Source organism: Aedes aegypti, chromosome 3, assembly GCF_002204515.2.
Source record: "Aedes aegypti strain LVP_AGWG chromosome 3, AaegL5.0 Primary Assembly, whole genome shotgun sequence".
Lineage (NCBI taxonomy): Eukaryota > Metazoa > Arthropoda > Insecta > Diptera > Culicidae > Aedes > Aedes aegypti.
In genome coordinates this window covers 114064634-114081299 of record NC_035109.1, presented here as the reverse complement: position 1 = coordinate 114081299, position 16666 = coordinate 114064634, and the positions used below count along the sequence as shown (strand labels likewise).

The 16666-nt window shown below is 40.2% G+C and overlaps 1 protein-coding gene across 1 annotated transcript; it reads left to right on the top strand.

The window, feature by feature from the left end:
* The first annotated feature begins 14450 nt into the window (after nucleotides 1–14450).
* LOC110678574 (neurofilament medium polypeptide-like) lies at nucleotides 14451–15041 on the top strand. Its single transcript, XM_021851598.1, has 2 exons — nucleotides 14451–14622; nucleotides 14695–15041. The coding sequence occupies exons 1-2, from the start codon at nucleotides 14580–14582 to the stop codon at nucleotides 14922–14924; spliced, it is 273 nt and encodes a 90-aa protein (XP_021707290.1). The 5' UTR covers nucleotides 14451–14579; the 3' UTR covers nucleotides 14925–15041.
* Nucleotides 15042–16666: the final 1625 nt, after the last annotated feature.

Sequence of the window (16666 nt, the reverse complement as noted above, 5' to 3'; positions counted from 1 at the left end):
TGATTTTCTTCAATTCACAATCGTGAGATGAACTATCAACAATAATCGTTGCCCAGTATAAATTTTAATGACGGCCTACTTCGCCTTAAGATGAAGATGAATTGAAGCCAAGCTTCACATTTTCAAGAGCACGAATTGGGAGAACCGAACACCCGTTTGAGCTGAAAACTTAATGATTGATCACCACCAGCTAGTGATCAAAGATCAAACAAATCCTTGAAGAATAAACAAATCCGTTGATTGAAGATCAAACATCCGTAACTATGGAGTAAACCCATGCTGAAGGGTTCTCGGACGGTTTAAGATCAATGAATTTATGGAAAGGATCTTTGGGTTCAATAGAGTATCTAGTTGTCCGGGGCAGCAGGGACGACAGTCCAGGGGCTTAACGAACCCCCCCCCAGGACCTCTGCGAGTTGGGGAGTTGCCCAGGATGTGGTGAAGTTCGCAGTGGGCTCTGATGAACCTTCATAAAAACCACAAAAATCCGAATGCAACTCTGTCACAGCGACCGGTGCCGCTTAAAGTACCCTAGCCCAAACTAACAGGAGTGCTAACCGGCACATCAGGATTGATACCAGTGAGATCCTGATTATGGCATACTGGTCGCGATACAAACGGACAAGGCATGGAATTACGAGTAGGAGTGCTTCGAGCACATTGGGACCAACGCCAGTACGGCCCCAATTATGTATACTGGCAGCGCACGATAAAGGACAAGTAACGGTATATGTACTGGATAATATGCTTTGAGGCTGACAGCGGCGACATTCTACTCCCTTAGTAGGGTCGGGTGACACTGGCCCGAAACGGCGAGTGGGTTAATGACGCAGGCTGCCCCCGTCCCGTAAAACCGTGGCAGGCCTTAGAGTACGTTCCAAATCCGTCGCCTGGTTGTTCCAACTGGGCGGGAGTAGGCTCAGATGCCATTACCTGACCTGCGCCGATCCGGCTCTGAACATAGTACCCCATAAAGGACTATGTCAACCCTAGCATGGCCTCCCTGCTTGCATAGATAACCATGGGATTATAAAGGCGACTATTCCAGCGGAGATGGATAGCGGCTCTTAGGGGGACCCATAAGAGATGATCAACCAAAACAAACAACTAGCGGAATGTGAAGGAGAGGCTTCTGGACCTATCAGTAACCGGCTAAGGTTCCCGCCAAGGAAGGAGGCGACCAACTTTATTGAAAACAGTGTGGGCAAAAGCCTAGATACTGTGACGACGGCAGGCACTGGCCGCTCCAGTGCAACATGTGTGGTGACCGATGGCCCGGGACTAATCGAGGCCATGGATCGCAATAGGGAGTACCTCCCTAAAATGCAGGTAGCTGCTGAGCAACTTGATGTCATCATCGAATATGTTAAAAGCAAAACAAATATCAGCAAAGACTTGAAAACAAGTCTACTGAAATTGCGAAAATCAGTCCTAGCTGCAAAGCAGGACTACGAGAAAGCCAAGGAACAACTGGGCAAGGTAGAAGGCCAAAAAGACACTAGGTCGTGTCAGACCGAAGTGTTTTCCTTCACAGGCAATGCGAATATATCTGATGATATTATTCGATACGCGATGCGGAAGAGGGAAGCTTCCGGGGATGAATACGTGGCGAAAAGACGTATGGTCGCTAAGGGAAAAGTGACCTACGCGGCCGTCCTCCAAAGCGGAAAAGCTGGCACGAGCCAAGCCCCGCGATCAAAAGGACATGGCAACAAAGGAGAGGCCAACACCAATCCTAAGGCCAAGAAAGCCAAGAAAAAGGAGCCACGGGTTAACCGGAACCAGGCAGTGCATCCACAGGAACCACGGGCGCAAGGCAACAGCAACCCGTGGATACGAGTTGGAAACAAGAAAAAACAGAGGAAGCCGAAAACGGAGCCCAAGGAGAGCGCTAAACCGAAAACAGCGAAACGTAGGAATTTAGGCGAAGCCCTCGTTATCAAAACGGAGGAAGCAAAATACGCCGAGGTTCTGAAGGCGATGCGAAGCACAGAGAAGCTATCGCCATTGGGCGCAGACGTGCGAAGCATAAGGCGAACTAGGATTGGTGAAATGATCCTAGTCTTAAAGAAGGACGCCAAGGAAAAGGGTGCAGTCTATAAGCAACTGGCACAAGAAGTACTTGGTGACGAGGTTGATGTAAGATCCCTTACTGCTGAAGCGACTCTCCAGTGTAAAAATCTGGATGAGGTCACCGATGCAGCGGAGGTCTCGGCTGCCCTCAAAGAGCAGTGTGACATCGACGTAGCCAGTAAGGCCATCCACCTTAGAAAGGGCCCGCAGGGCACCCAGGTGGCGGCGATCAGGCTGCCGGTCGCAGAGGCCAACAAAGCGAAGAACTTGGGCATACTCAAGGTAGGCTGGTCGGTTTGCCGGCTGAGCATACAACAGCCTCCTGAAGTTTGCTTCAAGTGTTTCGGGAAGGGCCATAAGTCGTGGAATTGCAATGGTCCCGACAGAAGTAAGATGTGCAGAAAATGCGGCGCTGAAGGCCATAGGGCAAGCGATTGTAAGCAAATCGCTAAGTGCCTAATATGTGTCGACAGAGCAGACAACGGACACTTAACGGGCGGACCCAAATGTCCGGGCACAAGTGGAGTATCAAAGCAGCCAAAACGGAAGTAACACAGTTAAATTTAAACCACTGTGATGCAGCCCAGCAGCTGCTTTGGCAGTCAGTCTCGGAAACCAAGACTGACGTGGTGTTATTATCGGACCCATACCGCATACCAGCCAACAACGGGAACTGGGTGGCGGATAGGTCTCAACAGCTAGCAGCTATAGGGACGACAGGACGATACCCAATCCAAGAAGTAGTCTCTAGCTCAAATGACGGTTTTGCGATAGCAAAAATCAACGGCGTGTTCTATTGCAGTTGTTACGCGCCCCCAAGGTGGTCGATTGAGGAATTTTCCCACATGGTTGACAGGATGATGGCCGAATTAGCTAATCGGCAGCCAGTAGTGATAGCTGGCGACTTTAATGCATGGGCAGTGGAGTGGGGTAGCCGCTGCACCAATCAAAGAGGCCAGCTATTGTTGGAATCCCTGGCCGCATTAAATGTAGAGCTGGCAAATGTGGGTACAGTGAGTACCTTCCGCAGAAATGGTGCAGAATCGATCATCGACGTGACGTTTTGTAGTCCTAACCTTTTAGGTACCATGAACTGGCGCGTTGATGACGGTTATACTCATAGCGATCATCAATCGATTCGCTATAGTATAATACCAGGCGGGCAGAAGGCAGCGCGATGTAACTCGACCCAAGCCCGAGGATGGAAAACAGCGCGCTTCGACGGCGAAGTATTCACTGAAGCCCTGAGGCGCGAACGAAACACTCTGGACCTAAACGGTGAAGAGCTAGTTGCTATGATATCACGAGCGTGTGATGCTTCCATGCCGAGAAAAGCCCCTCCTAGAGAGAACAGGCTGCCAGTGTATTGGTGGTGCGAATCAATTGCAAATCTTCGAGCAATCTGCCTTCGGGCTAGACGAAGAATGCAACGCGCACACACAGAAGCACAAAGAGAGGAACGCGGTGCAGCATTCAGAGAGGCAAAGTTGGCTCTCAAAAAGGAAATCAAGAGTCGAAAACGGGCATGCTTTGAAAGTCTATGCGAGAGTGCCAATTCTAGTCCATGGGGTGACGCCTACAGAGTGGTAATGGCTAAGACCAAAGGAGCCATAGCGCCCCAAGAGAAATCGCCCGAGTTGCTGCGATCGATAATCGATGTACTCTTCCCGCACCATCCCATAAGCCCATGGCCCCCAGCGCCGTATGCGGCAGATGAAGGAGAAGAAGTGGCGAGAGTGACGAACGAAGAGCTGGCAGAAGTCGTGAAATCATTCGCGTCAAACAAGGCACCGGGACCCGATGGTATCCCGAATGTTGCCTTAAAAGCGGCAGTGAACACGGATCCGGACATGTTCAGAACCACGATGCAACGCTGCATTGATCAAGGAATCTTCCCGGATGTATGGAAGCGACAGAAATTGGTGCTACTACCAAAGGCGGGGAAACCACCAGGTGACCCGTCGGCGTATAGACCTATCTGTCTACTAGATACGACGGGCAAGCTATTGGAGAGGTTGATTCTTAACAGACTAGTACCGTATACGGAGAGTGCGGACGGCCTGTCCAACAACCAGTTTGGATTCAGAAAAGGTAAATCTACTCTGGACGCCATCCAGTCGGTCGTTCAAACAGCTGAGGTGGCAGTCGAGCATAAAAGGAGCGGCATCCGTTACTGCGCGGTTGTCACTCTGGATGTGAAGAATGCGTTCAACAGCGCAAGCTGGGAAGCAATAGCACACGCGCTTCACCGCCTCAAGGTACCGGTGCAGTTGTGTAAGCTTCTAGAAAGCTATTTTGATGGTAGGATTCTACTGTATGACACAGAGGAGGGGCAGAAAAGCGTTCGAATTACCGCGGGAGTACCTCAAGGTTCAATCCTGGGCCCGCTGTTATGGAATGCGATGTACGATGACGTACTGAGGCTGCCCCTTCCGACGGGTGTTAAGATTGTTGGCTTCGCCGACGATATCACCCTAGTGGTCTATGGTGAATCGATGGAGGAAGTAGAGTTGACAGCAGCGCACTCTATTTCCCTGGTTGAGGAATGGATGAAGTCTAGGAAACTAGGACTGGCCCGTCACAAGACTGAGGTGGTGGTGGTCAACAACCGCAAGTCCGAGCAACGGGCGCTTATCTCGGTAGGTGATTGCACCATAGAGTCCAAGCGATCCCTTAGGCATCTTGGGGTAATGATCGATGACAAGCTGAGCTTCGCTAGCCACGTTGAATATGCCTGTAAAAGGGCATCTACGGCTATAGCGGCGCTTTCGAGGATGATGTCTAACAGCTCTGCTGTAATTGCCAGCAAACGCAAGCTGCTGGCAAGCGTGGCGCTATCCATACTAAGGTATGGAGGACCAATCTGGTCAAAAGCGCTTAGAACGAACAGAAACCTAAAGCGGTTGGAAAGCACGTACAGGATAATGTGCTTAAGAGTAGCAAGTGCATACCGGACGGTATCTAAAGAGGCCGTGTGCATCATAGCCGGGATGACGCCCATCGGGCTCATCATCAAGGAAGATGTTCAATGCTTCAACCAAAGGGGTACCAGAGGAGTCCGCGACGCGTGTAAAGAGGAAACGCTCAGAAGCTGGCAGCAGGAATGGGATAACTCCACTAAGGGTAGATGGACCCATCGACTAATACCAAATGTGTCAGATTGGTATGGTAGAAGCCATGGGGAAGTGAACTTCCACCTGACGCAGTTTCTGTCAGGACATGGTTGCTATAGACAGTACCTGCATAGGTTCGGGCACTCAGAATCTCCTGCGTGCCCCAATTGTGCTGGTGTAGAGGAAACAGCGGAGCATGTCGTGTTCGATTGCCCCCGTTTCATTGTTGTGAGAGGTCGCATGCTCACTACATGCGGAGGGGACACGTCCCCCGACAATATTATAGAGAGAATGTGTGCGGATGCCGAGTGCTGGAATGCAGTAACTACGGCTGTCACTCACATTATGTTAGAATTGCAGCGTCTATGGCGCACCGACCAAGAGTTGGCTGCAGAGGATTAGCCCTGCCGAGGCTGGTCCCTTGTAACATTGTTTAAGTCGGCTAGGAGAAGCAGTTTGCCTAGGCTACTTCTGCTACACGTGTTGTGCTATATGCACTGGTCCCTTCCCGAAGAAATACCGTAAGGTGGTTCCGGGGAGATGAGGGTCTGAGTCCAAGGGTCATGTCGATGCACTGTTCACCACTTGAGCAATTCTAAATGAATTGCTCATGCACAGTGCATAGGCTGGTTTTAGCGGGTCGTCGTTGGTGCGTCATCCCCGCATTCCCTGAGTTATCTTCTCAGGGGATCTGTTTGCAGATTTCCCCCTTGTAAAAAACAAAAAAAAAAAAGAGTATCTAGTTGTAAGGGGGAATAAGAGGGAATAGGGGTGAGATACATTTAAAGCTAATATACGAACGTCTAATGTTGTTAGCAATCACGGTAGTTGATACATACAATTGAATGCATCTGACCACGATAGCGTCACCAGAAAACAGTACGGTTTCGTTTATTGCTTTCATCTTTCGTAATAAGAGTTACTTTCATTGTATGTGTCACATTTGACACAACAAGAAAGGCGAAGCTATTCTTATTGCTTATGATCGAATATTTCTGGAATCGTATCAAAATGTCATCGTGTCAGACGACATTCATTCTACAGTTTTTGTGTATCACGATTTCGGTAGCGGATGAGTGTAGAGAAATCACAAATCAAAACGAACATCGCAAAAAATAACGGATGTTTACGGCACTGCAAATGTCACACAAAAACGATCATTTATGAAACCATCCTCTCCCTTTTTGGTATGAATTTTCTAAATTTTGGCATGAATCCTTACACTATATAGAACTTCCACCCACCTCTTTCAATAGGGGCTGTCCACGTGGCCATTTTTTCTAAATTTTCAGGCTCCCCCTCTCCCCTCGTGGTTACTTATCCACACAAAAATTTTAAAATTTGTATAAACCATGGTCATTAGCCAAATCACAACCCGACGTTTGGGTTGTAATTTTTACAGCAAAAGTACACTGAAAATATATATTGTTTTATATTACGAAATCGTTCGTTTGAACTACGAAAGTATTCGTTGTTTTCTGCAACGAAACAGTTTCGTAAAATGTAGGCAACCAGCTTCGTAATATAATTCAAGCTCGAAATCAAAACAAACAATGATTGTTATAATGTACGAAACATTTCGTAATCGAAATTCGTTTGTTTCGTATTCAGAACGAACATTTATACGCGCTTCTTCTTACCTCCATCGGCTGCGGTCGTGTCGTTGTATTTTACGAAATGTGTCTACGAAACCTTTCGTTGCAGAAAACAACGAATGATTTCGTAGATTAAACGATCAGTTTCGTAATACTAAACAATTCGTAATACGAACACGATAACGCACATCTACGAATTGTACGTCGTAAATCTTACGATTATTTTGTAAAGTCACTGAATCGTGAAATTCTGCCAAGTACAAATAATTCGTACAATGCATGAAAAAAGCGTTATATGTACGAAATCTTGTTTTACGAAATGGATTTTGGATAAAATACGAAGAAATGATTTCAGTGTAATATCAGAATCATGGATGTGGAAAGTTTCAAGAAAACTTTGTAAATAGCCTTTAGATTGTCATAGATTAGTTTTTTGAAGTTCATGCTAGCCATGAGATGCATCGAAAGAAGTAATCAAAGTTACTTCCTAGGCCGAACCCCTAGGTCATCTCGCACGGTAGTTATACCGTTTTGATTCATATTACGGACAGCTTCAAATTCCGGACACTCTCGTTTGAATGGGAAACATTTCACACGAAATGTTTCAATTTTCGCCGTCCAAAAGTTCTCATTTTCGAGGTTCGTTTTATTAGGCTTTTTCCATGAAAATCATTGCAAATTTATAATGTCCAACTACCTTAGACGTCTCTTAAGTGGTTGAACGATTTCAATTGATGATTTGACTGTTCCATTAATGATTATCATGAGCTGTCCGTAATTCGAATCAAAGCGTCCGGAATATGAGGCAGAAGTGAGGGAGCGTCTGGAATCAGAATCATGAAAAGGCCACACGTTTTGATTTATTTAAAATTATTCAAGTTGCAGACGCGTATTCTTTACCCACCATCCGAAAGTTAAAGGCTTCCGACGCTCGATGACGCTAAAAAATCATACAGAATGATTTATTTTGTATGGTCCAAGCTGGGTTATACTTCACTGAGGCCTTAAGTGTCCGTAATATGAATCAAAACGGTAGTTAATTGTTGTATCGTCTGGAAAATCCATGCTTAATTGCATTCCCACTTTTTCATGTTGAATTAAATTATTTCACAATTTGTCAATTTACCAACATTCAATATGATTTGAACTTGTGTCCTTATATTTGACATTCTGATTTGAAAGGCAGTTTTACCAGCTAATTTTTTAGCACATTAACAAGACACATTCCAGCGAATTCCCAGAAAAAAAAATTGCAGTTATCTATTCATCATATTTTCAGTTATTGAGCAAGGTTGAGGGTTGGACTTTTTTGCGGTTAGGATTTTTCTTCAAACAATCTTATCGCAAGTTCAGTTAAGTCTATTTTTATATCCTGTAGATCAATTTTCTAAATCTCATATTCCTTCGAATAGTTTTCAACTGTAGACTTACTTTTATAATAAATAACCTGAAAACATTCTAAACCTCTGTACCATTTGCACTGTGAAGAACTTTTTGGCTGGTCCATTTGCGTGTCATTGTGCTAGAGTTGTTATTATCCATACTGTCTATATTTTCATTGAATAATTTCCCTTCTTTCATACATAGGCTTTTCTTTCGAGTTATGCCATTAGACAAATAATACAAACTGATAAACAAATTCATCAGCATGAATTCCAATTAAAGCTACTGTTATTTTTATAGAGAAAGGTGCTTCTTTTGAACAATTGCCGTTTTTCCTAATCAAACCGACGCAATTTTTTTGGTGAGAAAGATGCTAATTTTAAGCATCAGATGTTGTCCCTTCTTTCAAACTAAGGACAAGGTTATTCTGCTGAGTTATAGACAAATTATTTAACGTATAATTTTGACACACAGTTAACTTTCCCTTACTTTATATTCCGTATCTCGATATCGAGTTAGAGAACCATAGTAAAAGTTGGTCTTCATGGCTACCTCGATGGTCCCTTGGATCGCAGTTAAACTGGTTTTGTGTTCTGTAACATGATACCTCCCTAACTCGATGGTCCCTGCAATATCGAGTAAGGGAGAGTTGACTGTATTTGAACCTTTTCAATTGTGTAAGGCTTGTGACGCTTTTCATTATTCCTTCCCCACCTTTGCACAGTGCTTCCAAGGGCCTAAATTCGTGATCGAAAATGTTTTGCACCAGAAAAGTTGGTTGTAGAGGTATGGTGTCTTCAGAGAAGTTGTTCGGGATGTTGAAGCCCTTCTTAAGAAAGAATTATTTTTGTGATGAATCCACCTAGCAGTGAGATAGATTTTCACTTTTTTGCAAAAGTGGAGATACAACAATGGTGTCTTCGGCAAAGTTGTAGATAATTTCACTACATGAAAATTTGCTGAAGACACTTTAGCTCTATCTATTGAATTTTAAGAGATATGGGTCATTTTTTGTGAACGACCCCTTAAAACTAGTTTTTTCGTTATATCTCTTTCTGGGTATTTTTGAGATTTTTTACATGTTCTACAAAGTTGTTTAAATTGATAAAATACGCATTTCTTTAGAAGACATAAAAAATGTATCTCTTATATTTTCGGAGTTATATGATATTTTATGTTGAAAAATCGACTATTTCACCTTCCTCAAACATTTACAGGGGCAAATTGGGGCAACATTTTTAGCTTGCATATAAAAGAGTAACTCAATAGCTATCAAATCCATGGTAACTGACACGTGGCACTGCGTTCCTTGCCTACAAAATATGTTCTGTAAAATATTGAAAAATTAAAATTATGCAGCTTTTAAAACCGTTTATTTTTAAAATTCGCCATTTTTCAAGGCTGAGTGATAATGCTGATATTGCCTAAGATAGGATATCTTGATATCAAACGTCATACTTCTCATTTACAGTAAAAACTAGATGTATGAATTCTAAGAGATAGCCTTTATTACGTAACATCAGCTCTATACTGAACGTAGTATAAAGCACATAGAATAATGTTAGTAATTTATTTACCTTTAATCGGAAGTCATCCTATTTAAGCTTAAAATACTAAAAATAGTAATAATATTAATAATAACAATAATAAAGGAAAGAATGTTTTCTTTAGTTTTGGTATTTTGCTCTTTTGTATTTGCAAGAGAACATAATCTTTATAAATCTATCCATCTTTTCATATAAATAAAACTAAAGTGGCGTGACATACGAAAAGAATGGCTTTCAAACGGACTATCAATTGTTACCATGAACAAGCTATAATTTTGCTGTTATGTGTATTTTTAAGATTTTAGATAGGGGGAGATCCCCCAGTACCGGACACTTAAGCCACTAAATTCATAATTCGAAAAATATTGATTTCATGGGCTCGTGTTACCCATTTATGATAAATATTATCATTTTTATAGTGTACAAAAATAAATTTGAAAATATAAATATGAATTTTGACATTGAGTTTTGATGATGTATTTTAGTACCAAATTGATCGATCTTGAAAGGTGGCACCCAATACCGGACACGATCTGGAAATACCTCGAATTCTGTAAATTTGAACATCATTGAATGTGTACACTATAGAAATAGTTTATTATTACCAATTCAATGCAATTGCAACATTTACAAAAATAATTTGAGTTTTTCTTAGTTTGCAAGATGCCTATCAAAAACCTCTTTCATATATGATGAAAAATAGCACATTTTACGATGGTGTTATGAATGTTCATTCTTCTTAATTTTATTGCATGTTTGATACCATGGTCGACGGAACCCATGAAAAATGAAAGTATTTTGAGACACTGATGCAATAATTACAAAGATATCATATAACAAATCAAGCTGTCCGAAACTGAGGGACAGGAGGTGCTTAACCAAAATTGTAATTTGTCCATATTTACTTCAATTATGGTACAAAATACATTCATACTATCAAATTAGGATTATGTTCGATCATGCTTGCGGGATCCAAAGTATTTCTTCATATTCAAAATAATTACTAAATAGGCTCAAAATTAAGAAGATGCGTCATTTTTTTAAAGATTTTCAAACTTTTTTACTTTTTTAAAAAGGGATGCATATTTCAAGGATGTGTTATTCTACGCAAACATTAGTCTACATAATAGCTTTCTTTTCTACTAATACACCATCTTGATTGGACCATGATTTCTCAATGTTTCGACTTTGTCCGGTATTGGGTGCTGTCCGGCACTGGGGGATCTCCCCCTACTAGGTACTTTTTGAGAATGTGAAGAAGAAAATTCAAAATAAGACCCTTTTTATATAATTCTGTGCGATAATACAGTCGACTATCCACATCTCAATATTTTTGCCTAAGTAGATTATTTCTTTGATCTTCTCTCTCAACAATTTCTTTCTCCATAAAAAGACTATCTTTAAACTATTATTATTACAAAAGTGATTGATGATATGTAGTCTTAGGCGAATTGATTATTTACATTATCCACTGTGCTTAAAGTGAAACATATCGGAATCTAGAGATGGTCATCGCAATGGTCGACTTATGTCTTATCTCTGTCCGCATTCTAAAAGCACTAAACTGAACAAATATTGAATTAACAAGCATTATATTCTTATTTTATGCTTTCTACTAATGCACAAAGCTAAAATAAAAATCACTGTTGTTCGATGCCTACTTCGCCAGATTTGTGTCTTAAAAGATTTAGTGCAAAATTTACTTAATATAACTAGCTATTTCACGTTAACAATGTCCAAAAATATTTAGTATTTGAGAGATCACGTTTTTACAGTCATAACCGAATATATCATATCCTAGAAGACCTGATAATTTTCCACTCAGCCATGAAAAATGGGAACGGTTTATCTGGCTTAAAGCCATTTGGCATAAGGTCATTTGGCATAACCCCAATTGAAATAATGGCCATTTGTCATAACGGTCATTTCGCATAACTAGAATAAAATCCTGTTCTTTATAAATTTGTTTATGTTAAATGGCCATTATGCCAAATGACCGTCATGCCAAATGTCTTTTAAGACAAACGGCTTGATGCCAGATGAACTTATGCCAAATGGCTTTATACCAAATGACCCAGACCCATGAAAGATGGCGTATTTAAAAAATACACGGTATTAAAAGCTGCATACTTTTAATTTTTCAACATTTTACGGAACATATTTTGTAGTCAAGGAAAGCAGTGCCACGTGTCAGTTACCATGGATTTAATACCTATTAAGTTACTCTTTTATATGCAAGCTAAAAATTTTGCCCCAATTTGCCCCTATAAATGTTAGAGGAAGGGGAAATAGTCGATTTTTCAACATAAAATATCATATAACTCCGAAAATATAAGAGATACATTTTTTATGTCTTCTGAAGAAATGCGTATTTAATCAATTAAAACAACTTTGTAGAACATGTGAAAAATCTCAAAAATACCCAGAAAGAGATATAACGAAAAAACTAGTTTTAAGGGGTCGTTCACAAAAAATGACCCATATCTCTTAAAATTCAATAGATAGAGCTAAAGTGTCTTCAGCAAATTTTCATGTAGTGAAATTATCTACAACTTTGCCGAAGACACCATTGTTGTATCTCCACTTTTGCAAAACAGTGAAAATCTATCTCACTGCTAGGTGGATTCATCACAAAAATAATTCTTTCTTAAGAAGGGCTTCAACATCCCGAACAACTTCTCTGAAGACACCATACCTCTAAAACCAACTTTTCTGGTGCAAAACATTTTCGATCACGAATTTAGGCCCTTGGAAGCACTGTGCTTTGGAATGAAACATTAGCATGAACTTTATTCTGTAATAGTGTTGTCTTTCAGGCATGACGTTCCAACTGGGACATAGTCTGTTGCTCGGCTCAATGTTCATATTAGCACTCTCATTGTGATTAACTGAGAATATTCTGCGCCAATTGACAAATAAACTCTATGCCCTCGAAAGTGGAAGAATTTTCTAGCCTGAAAAAAAATCCTCAATCAGTGGGATTGGAACCCGCGGCACTTAGATGTGGTCTTGTTGAATAATTGTGCGTTAATCGGTACGAGTATCAGGGCTCTTATAAGCCGTTCAGTTCAAATACTCTTACCGCTAACAATTTCGCAAACCATTTGGTGCATTTCGGGAAAAGGATTTCCAGGAAATGGGATTTCGGGAAACGGCATTCCGGGAAATGTCATAGAATCCTCTAGGAATTCTTCAAGATACTTTTTGGGAATCCATCAGACAAATTCCTCAAAGTAATCCATCAAAGGTTTTTTTTAAACAGAAGGCAAACAACAAGATTTTCACCAGAAATTTCATCAGATTCATCCGAGCTACTCGAAGGACTTTTCACTGCTTAGCAGTTATCCAAATTGCCAATCATGACTCCTCCATGACCTTCTCAACTAAATTCTTCTTCAAGAAATATACCCAGAGTTCCTCTAACAATTGTTAAGAAATTATGCATAAGCTGTTCTGATTCAAATTCCAAACAGCTAAAAAATCCGGATACTCTACTTTATATGAGAAACAATTATTACAATTACCTGCTATTAAAAATATCCTATTTTGAATCTCGTATTAATAAGCAATTCAAAATTCCCCGCTGACTAAGAAATCTCTTAATCAGTTCTACATGAATTGAACTTCCCAACTATGCATTTAATGATCTGTTCAGAATTTGAACCAAAATATCCGGAATATGAAGCAAAGAAGAGGTAATGTCCAGAATAAATAAATCATAAATTTCTATTTGCATAAAGTTTTTTAAGTTACGTAATCAATTTCTATACCCGCCAATCGAAGTTAAGTGTTTCCAAAGCATGAAAACGCATAGGTTTCTTTCAGTGTTCATAAATCCTAAAAAAAAATAGCTCATGCGAACCATAAAAAATATTGTCAAGATATACTAAGGGAAGATAAGAAAAAGTCATTGAGAAAAAATCATGAAGTAATTATTAAAAAACAATTGTTGAATGAGGTGTAAAAGTGTTCTGAATATGTCCTTAGTAGAATTATTAAATGGATACTTTGAGAAATTCCTAAAAAAATCCAACATGTCCTCTGCAAGAATTCTTGGGACAATCAATAATGTATTTAATGTTTTTTGAAACAAAAATTCTTAAAGAGTTCCTGGATGATTTTTTGGAGAAAAAGGCTTGTGGTTAATTAGCACACTAGACAACGAAACAGTATACGTAACATCCAGTGAAAAAGTCAGAAAACGATCTTTACTAGGGGTTTTCGGGCTATAGTGCAAATCAAACCTATGCTCCTTAGTACTGTCTACACTTTTCTGCTATTAAAAATTTCACACTTAAAATTATTTTATTTTGATTACTCATTTTGTTTGGAAATGGAATTTGCTACTTATCTGGATAAACCAAAAATAGTAGCACAAATTACAAATTTTATCATTATTTTGAAGTTTAGATAATTGTTCTTTTTACTGTAATATACTGTTATTTGGAAGAGCTCATCGTACAAATCATCATTCATTTTCAAATATTGAATAGAAAATTAAAGCATTTTTTTCTTAACTACTTTAAGCTTAAATCATTGGTCTTCACTCGCCACTGCAGTTCTAGAGTAATTTTATCGTACACATATTTGTCTAGACATGTCGTGAAAATAATTACCGTCCGATAACGTAACCATTGAACATCAACCAGTATTAAAACCACAATAATGTATCACTATCAGCAACTACTTAGAACAATTGTAAATTTTCCATCATCTAGCTGCAAGCATGACACCGCATATATAACCAATGCATTTTCTTATACTTTTGAATTTGGTATAAAAACGTCGTCGGTCTAGTCCACTGACATCAGTCACCTGTAGTCAATTTCACATTCACTTCAGTTCAACTCAGAACCAAACCACTCAAAATGTTCAAGCTTGTAGCTCTTACCATTGTCTTGGTCGCCGTTGGTAAGTCACTCGTTTTGAAACACATTAGCGAAAATTCTCAAATTCTCTACCATTATGATTCTTCCAAAACAGCCGTCCAAGCACTGCCCCAGATGCCGTCCGTCCCGGAGGTTCCAGCCATGCCGGAAATGCCATCAACCCCGGAAATGCCAGCCACCCCAGAGATGCCAGCCACTCCAGAGATGCCAGAGACCCCGGAAATGCCAGCCGAAGGTGCGGAAAGTGCCACCATGCCCAACCTGCCCAACCGTATCTCCAACCGAATCTCGAACAGCGTGAACCGCGTCAACAGCCGCAACTAAGCATCCCGGAGACGTGGACGCTGTTGGAAGATAGAAAAAGGTGGCGAACCGCCTATGGAACCAATAAGTGCTAAAGAACACCAGTTGAGTATACGTAAATACATTGTTGAAAGAGAATAGTTGAGTGTGAGTTCTAAGAGAAAAACCCTAAGTGTACTTTTTACTACTAGAGAGTAAAAAATAAAAATCTTAACCCAATCATTGCTCCTACGATTTAGCTATATTAAAACTAACCATCAATAAACAGATGCAAACCACATTGTCTTGTTTTGTCTTTCGATTTCGTCATAAATATCGAATCGAACATTTCACGTAGCTCCCATTCCAAAGTGGTCTGTATTTGGTAATACTATTATCCTGATTTTATGAAAATAATAAGGCTATTATGAACATCATGTTAATAATTTTATACATTTTATTTGCCACAGCAATTCAAAATTTTCCAGGTGAATTTTATTCCCAGCATGTAAGAAAAATAACACTTTAACATGCAAGAATAATTCAAATTTAACCTAATTATACAAAGAACTTATCATGACAATAGAAGATTGCAACGATGTTCGTCTCATATTATTTTATTCAACATTTGTGTTTTCAGTGACTGAGTTGTTTTTAAATGATATTTTTTATCCAGTTTGGGTCCTAGTTACTGATCTTCATCAGGCTAATTTTGTGGCACCGTTCTCATCGTGACAATAAATTTAAATATCTATTTCAAACTGTAAATTGGAAGGTATCATAAACAATTTAGGGTCTTTCTTAGTCTTGTTATAACGTTCGCGGCTACCAATCCGGATTTCTGGGATCGATTCCCATTCGACATGGGATCTTTTCTTAATGGAAATTTCCTTGTCTTTCCTGAGCATAGAATATCGTCGTACTTGTCACACGGTATACGAATGCGAAAATGGCAACTTTGACAAAGAAAGCTCTTAGTTAATAACTGTGGAAGTGCAGAACACTAAGCAGGCTCTGTCCCAGTGAGGACGTAATGCCAAGAAGAAGAAGAAACATAAGAAGAAGATCATTAATTTAGTGAACTCGATTATTGTGCTGATTATGATGGCAAACGTCAATACAGATAATGCCTATTTCAAAACACATATTGTCAAACTGTTTGAATTTTCAATTAATTCAAGACATGATTAAACGCCTCATTATAACTTATTTCCAATTGAAATTAACCCTTAAAAGCCCCCACTTTGATGAACCTTGAATTTTCAAAGGACCAAAAGTCGGAGACAAGTAAATCAATTAATTTGAAATAAATTTTGAAGTAAATGCTATTAGTTGATCTTATCTTTGTTGTCTTGGTTGAAACATCCCCCCTGAACTCTCCCCCTTTTCTAGATAACGGAAAAAGCGTGGACACGAAGGGAAGCTAGAAAGTTGGTGTCTTCGGCAAAGTTATTCAGCAGATCAAGGACTATCTGGCGATGAAAAATCTGATTGAGAATTTTCCGCTAGGTGGCGCTATTGACAATTTTTCAATAAACTGTCTGTATCGCAAGATCTTTACCAGCTAGAAGGTTGGTGTCTTCGGCAAAACTATTCAGCAGTTCCAGGTCTATCTGGCGGTGAAGAGTCTGATTTGGAATTCATCCGCTTGGTGGTGCTAGTAAAAAGTAATCTTCAATATTTTCTATCTCAAGAGGCTGATCAGCTAACAGGTTGGTATCTGCGGTAAAGTTATTCAGCAGATTGAGGTCTATTTGGTGGTGAAAAGTCTGAATGAGGATTTA

What these genes read in the sequence shown, in the direction of transcription:
- LOC110678574 (XM_021851598.1), top strand. Translation starts at nt 14,580, where the DNA reads ATGTTCAAGCTTGTAGCTCTTACCATTGTCTTGGTCGCCGTTG. An exon ending in CATTGTCTTGGTCGCCGTTG is followed by an intron (nt 14,623 to 14,694) that starts GTAAGTCACTCG and finishes CTTCCAAAACAG; the next exon opens with CCGTCCAAGCACTGCCCCAG.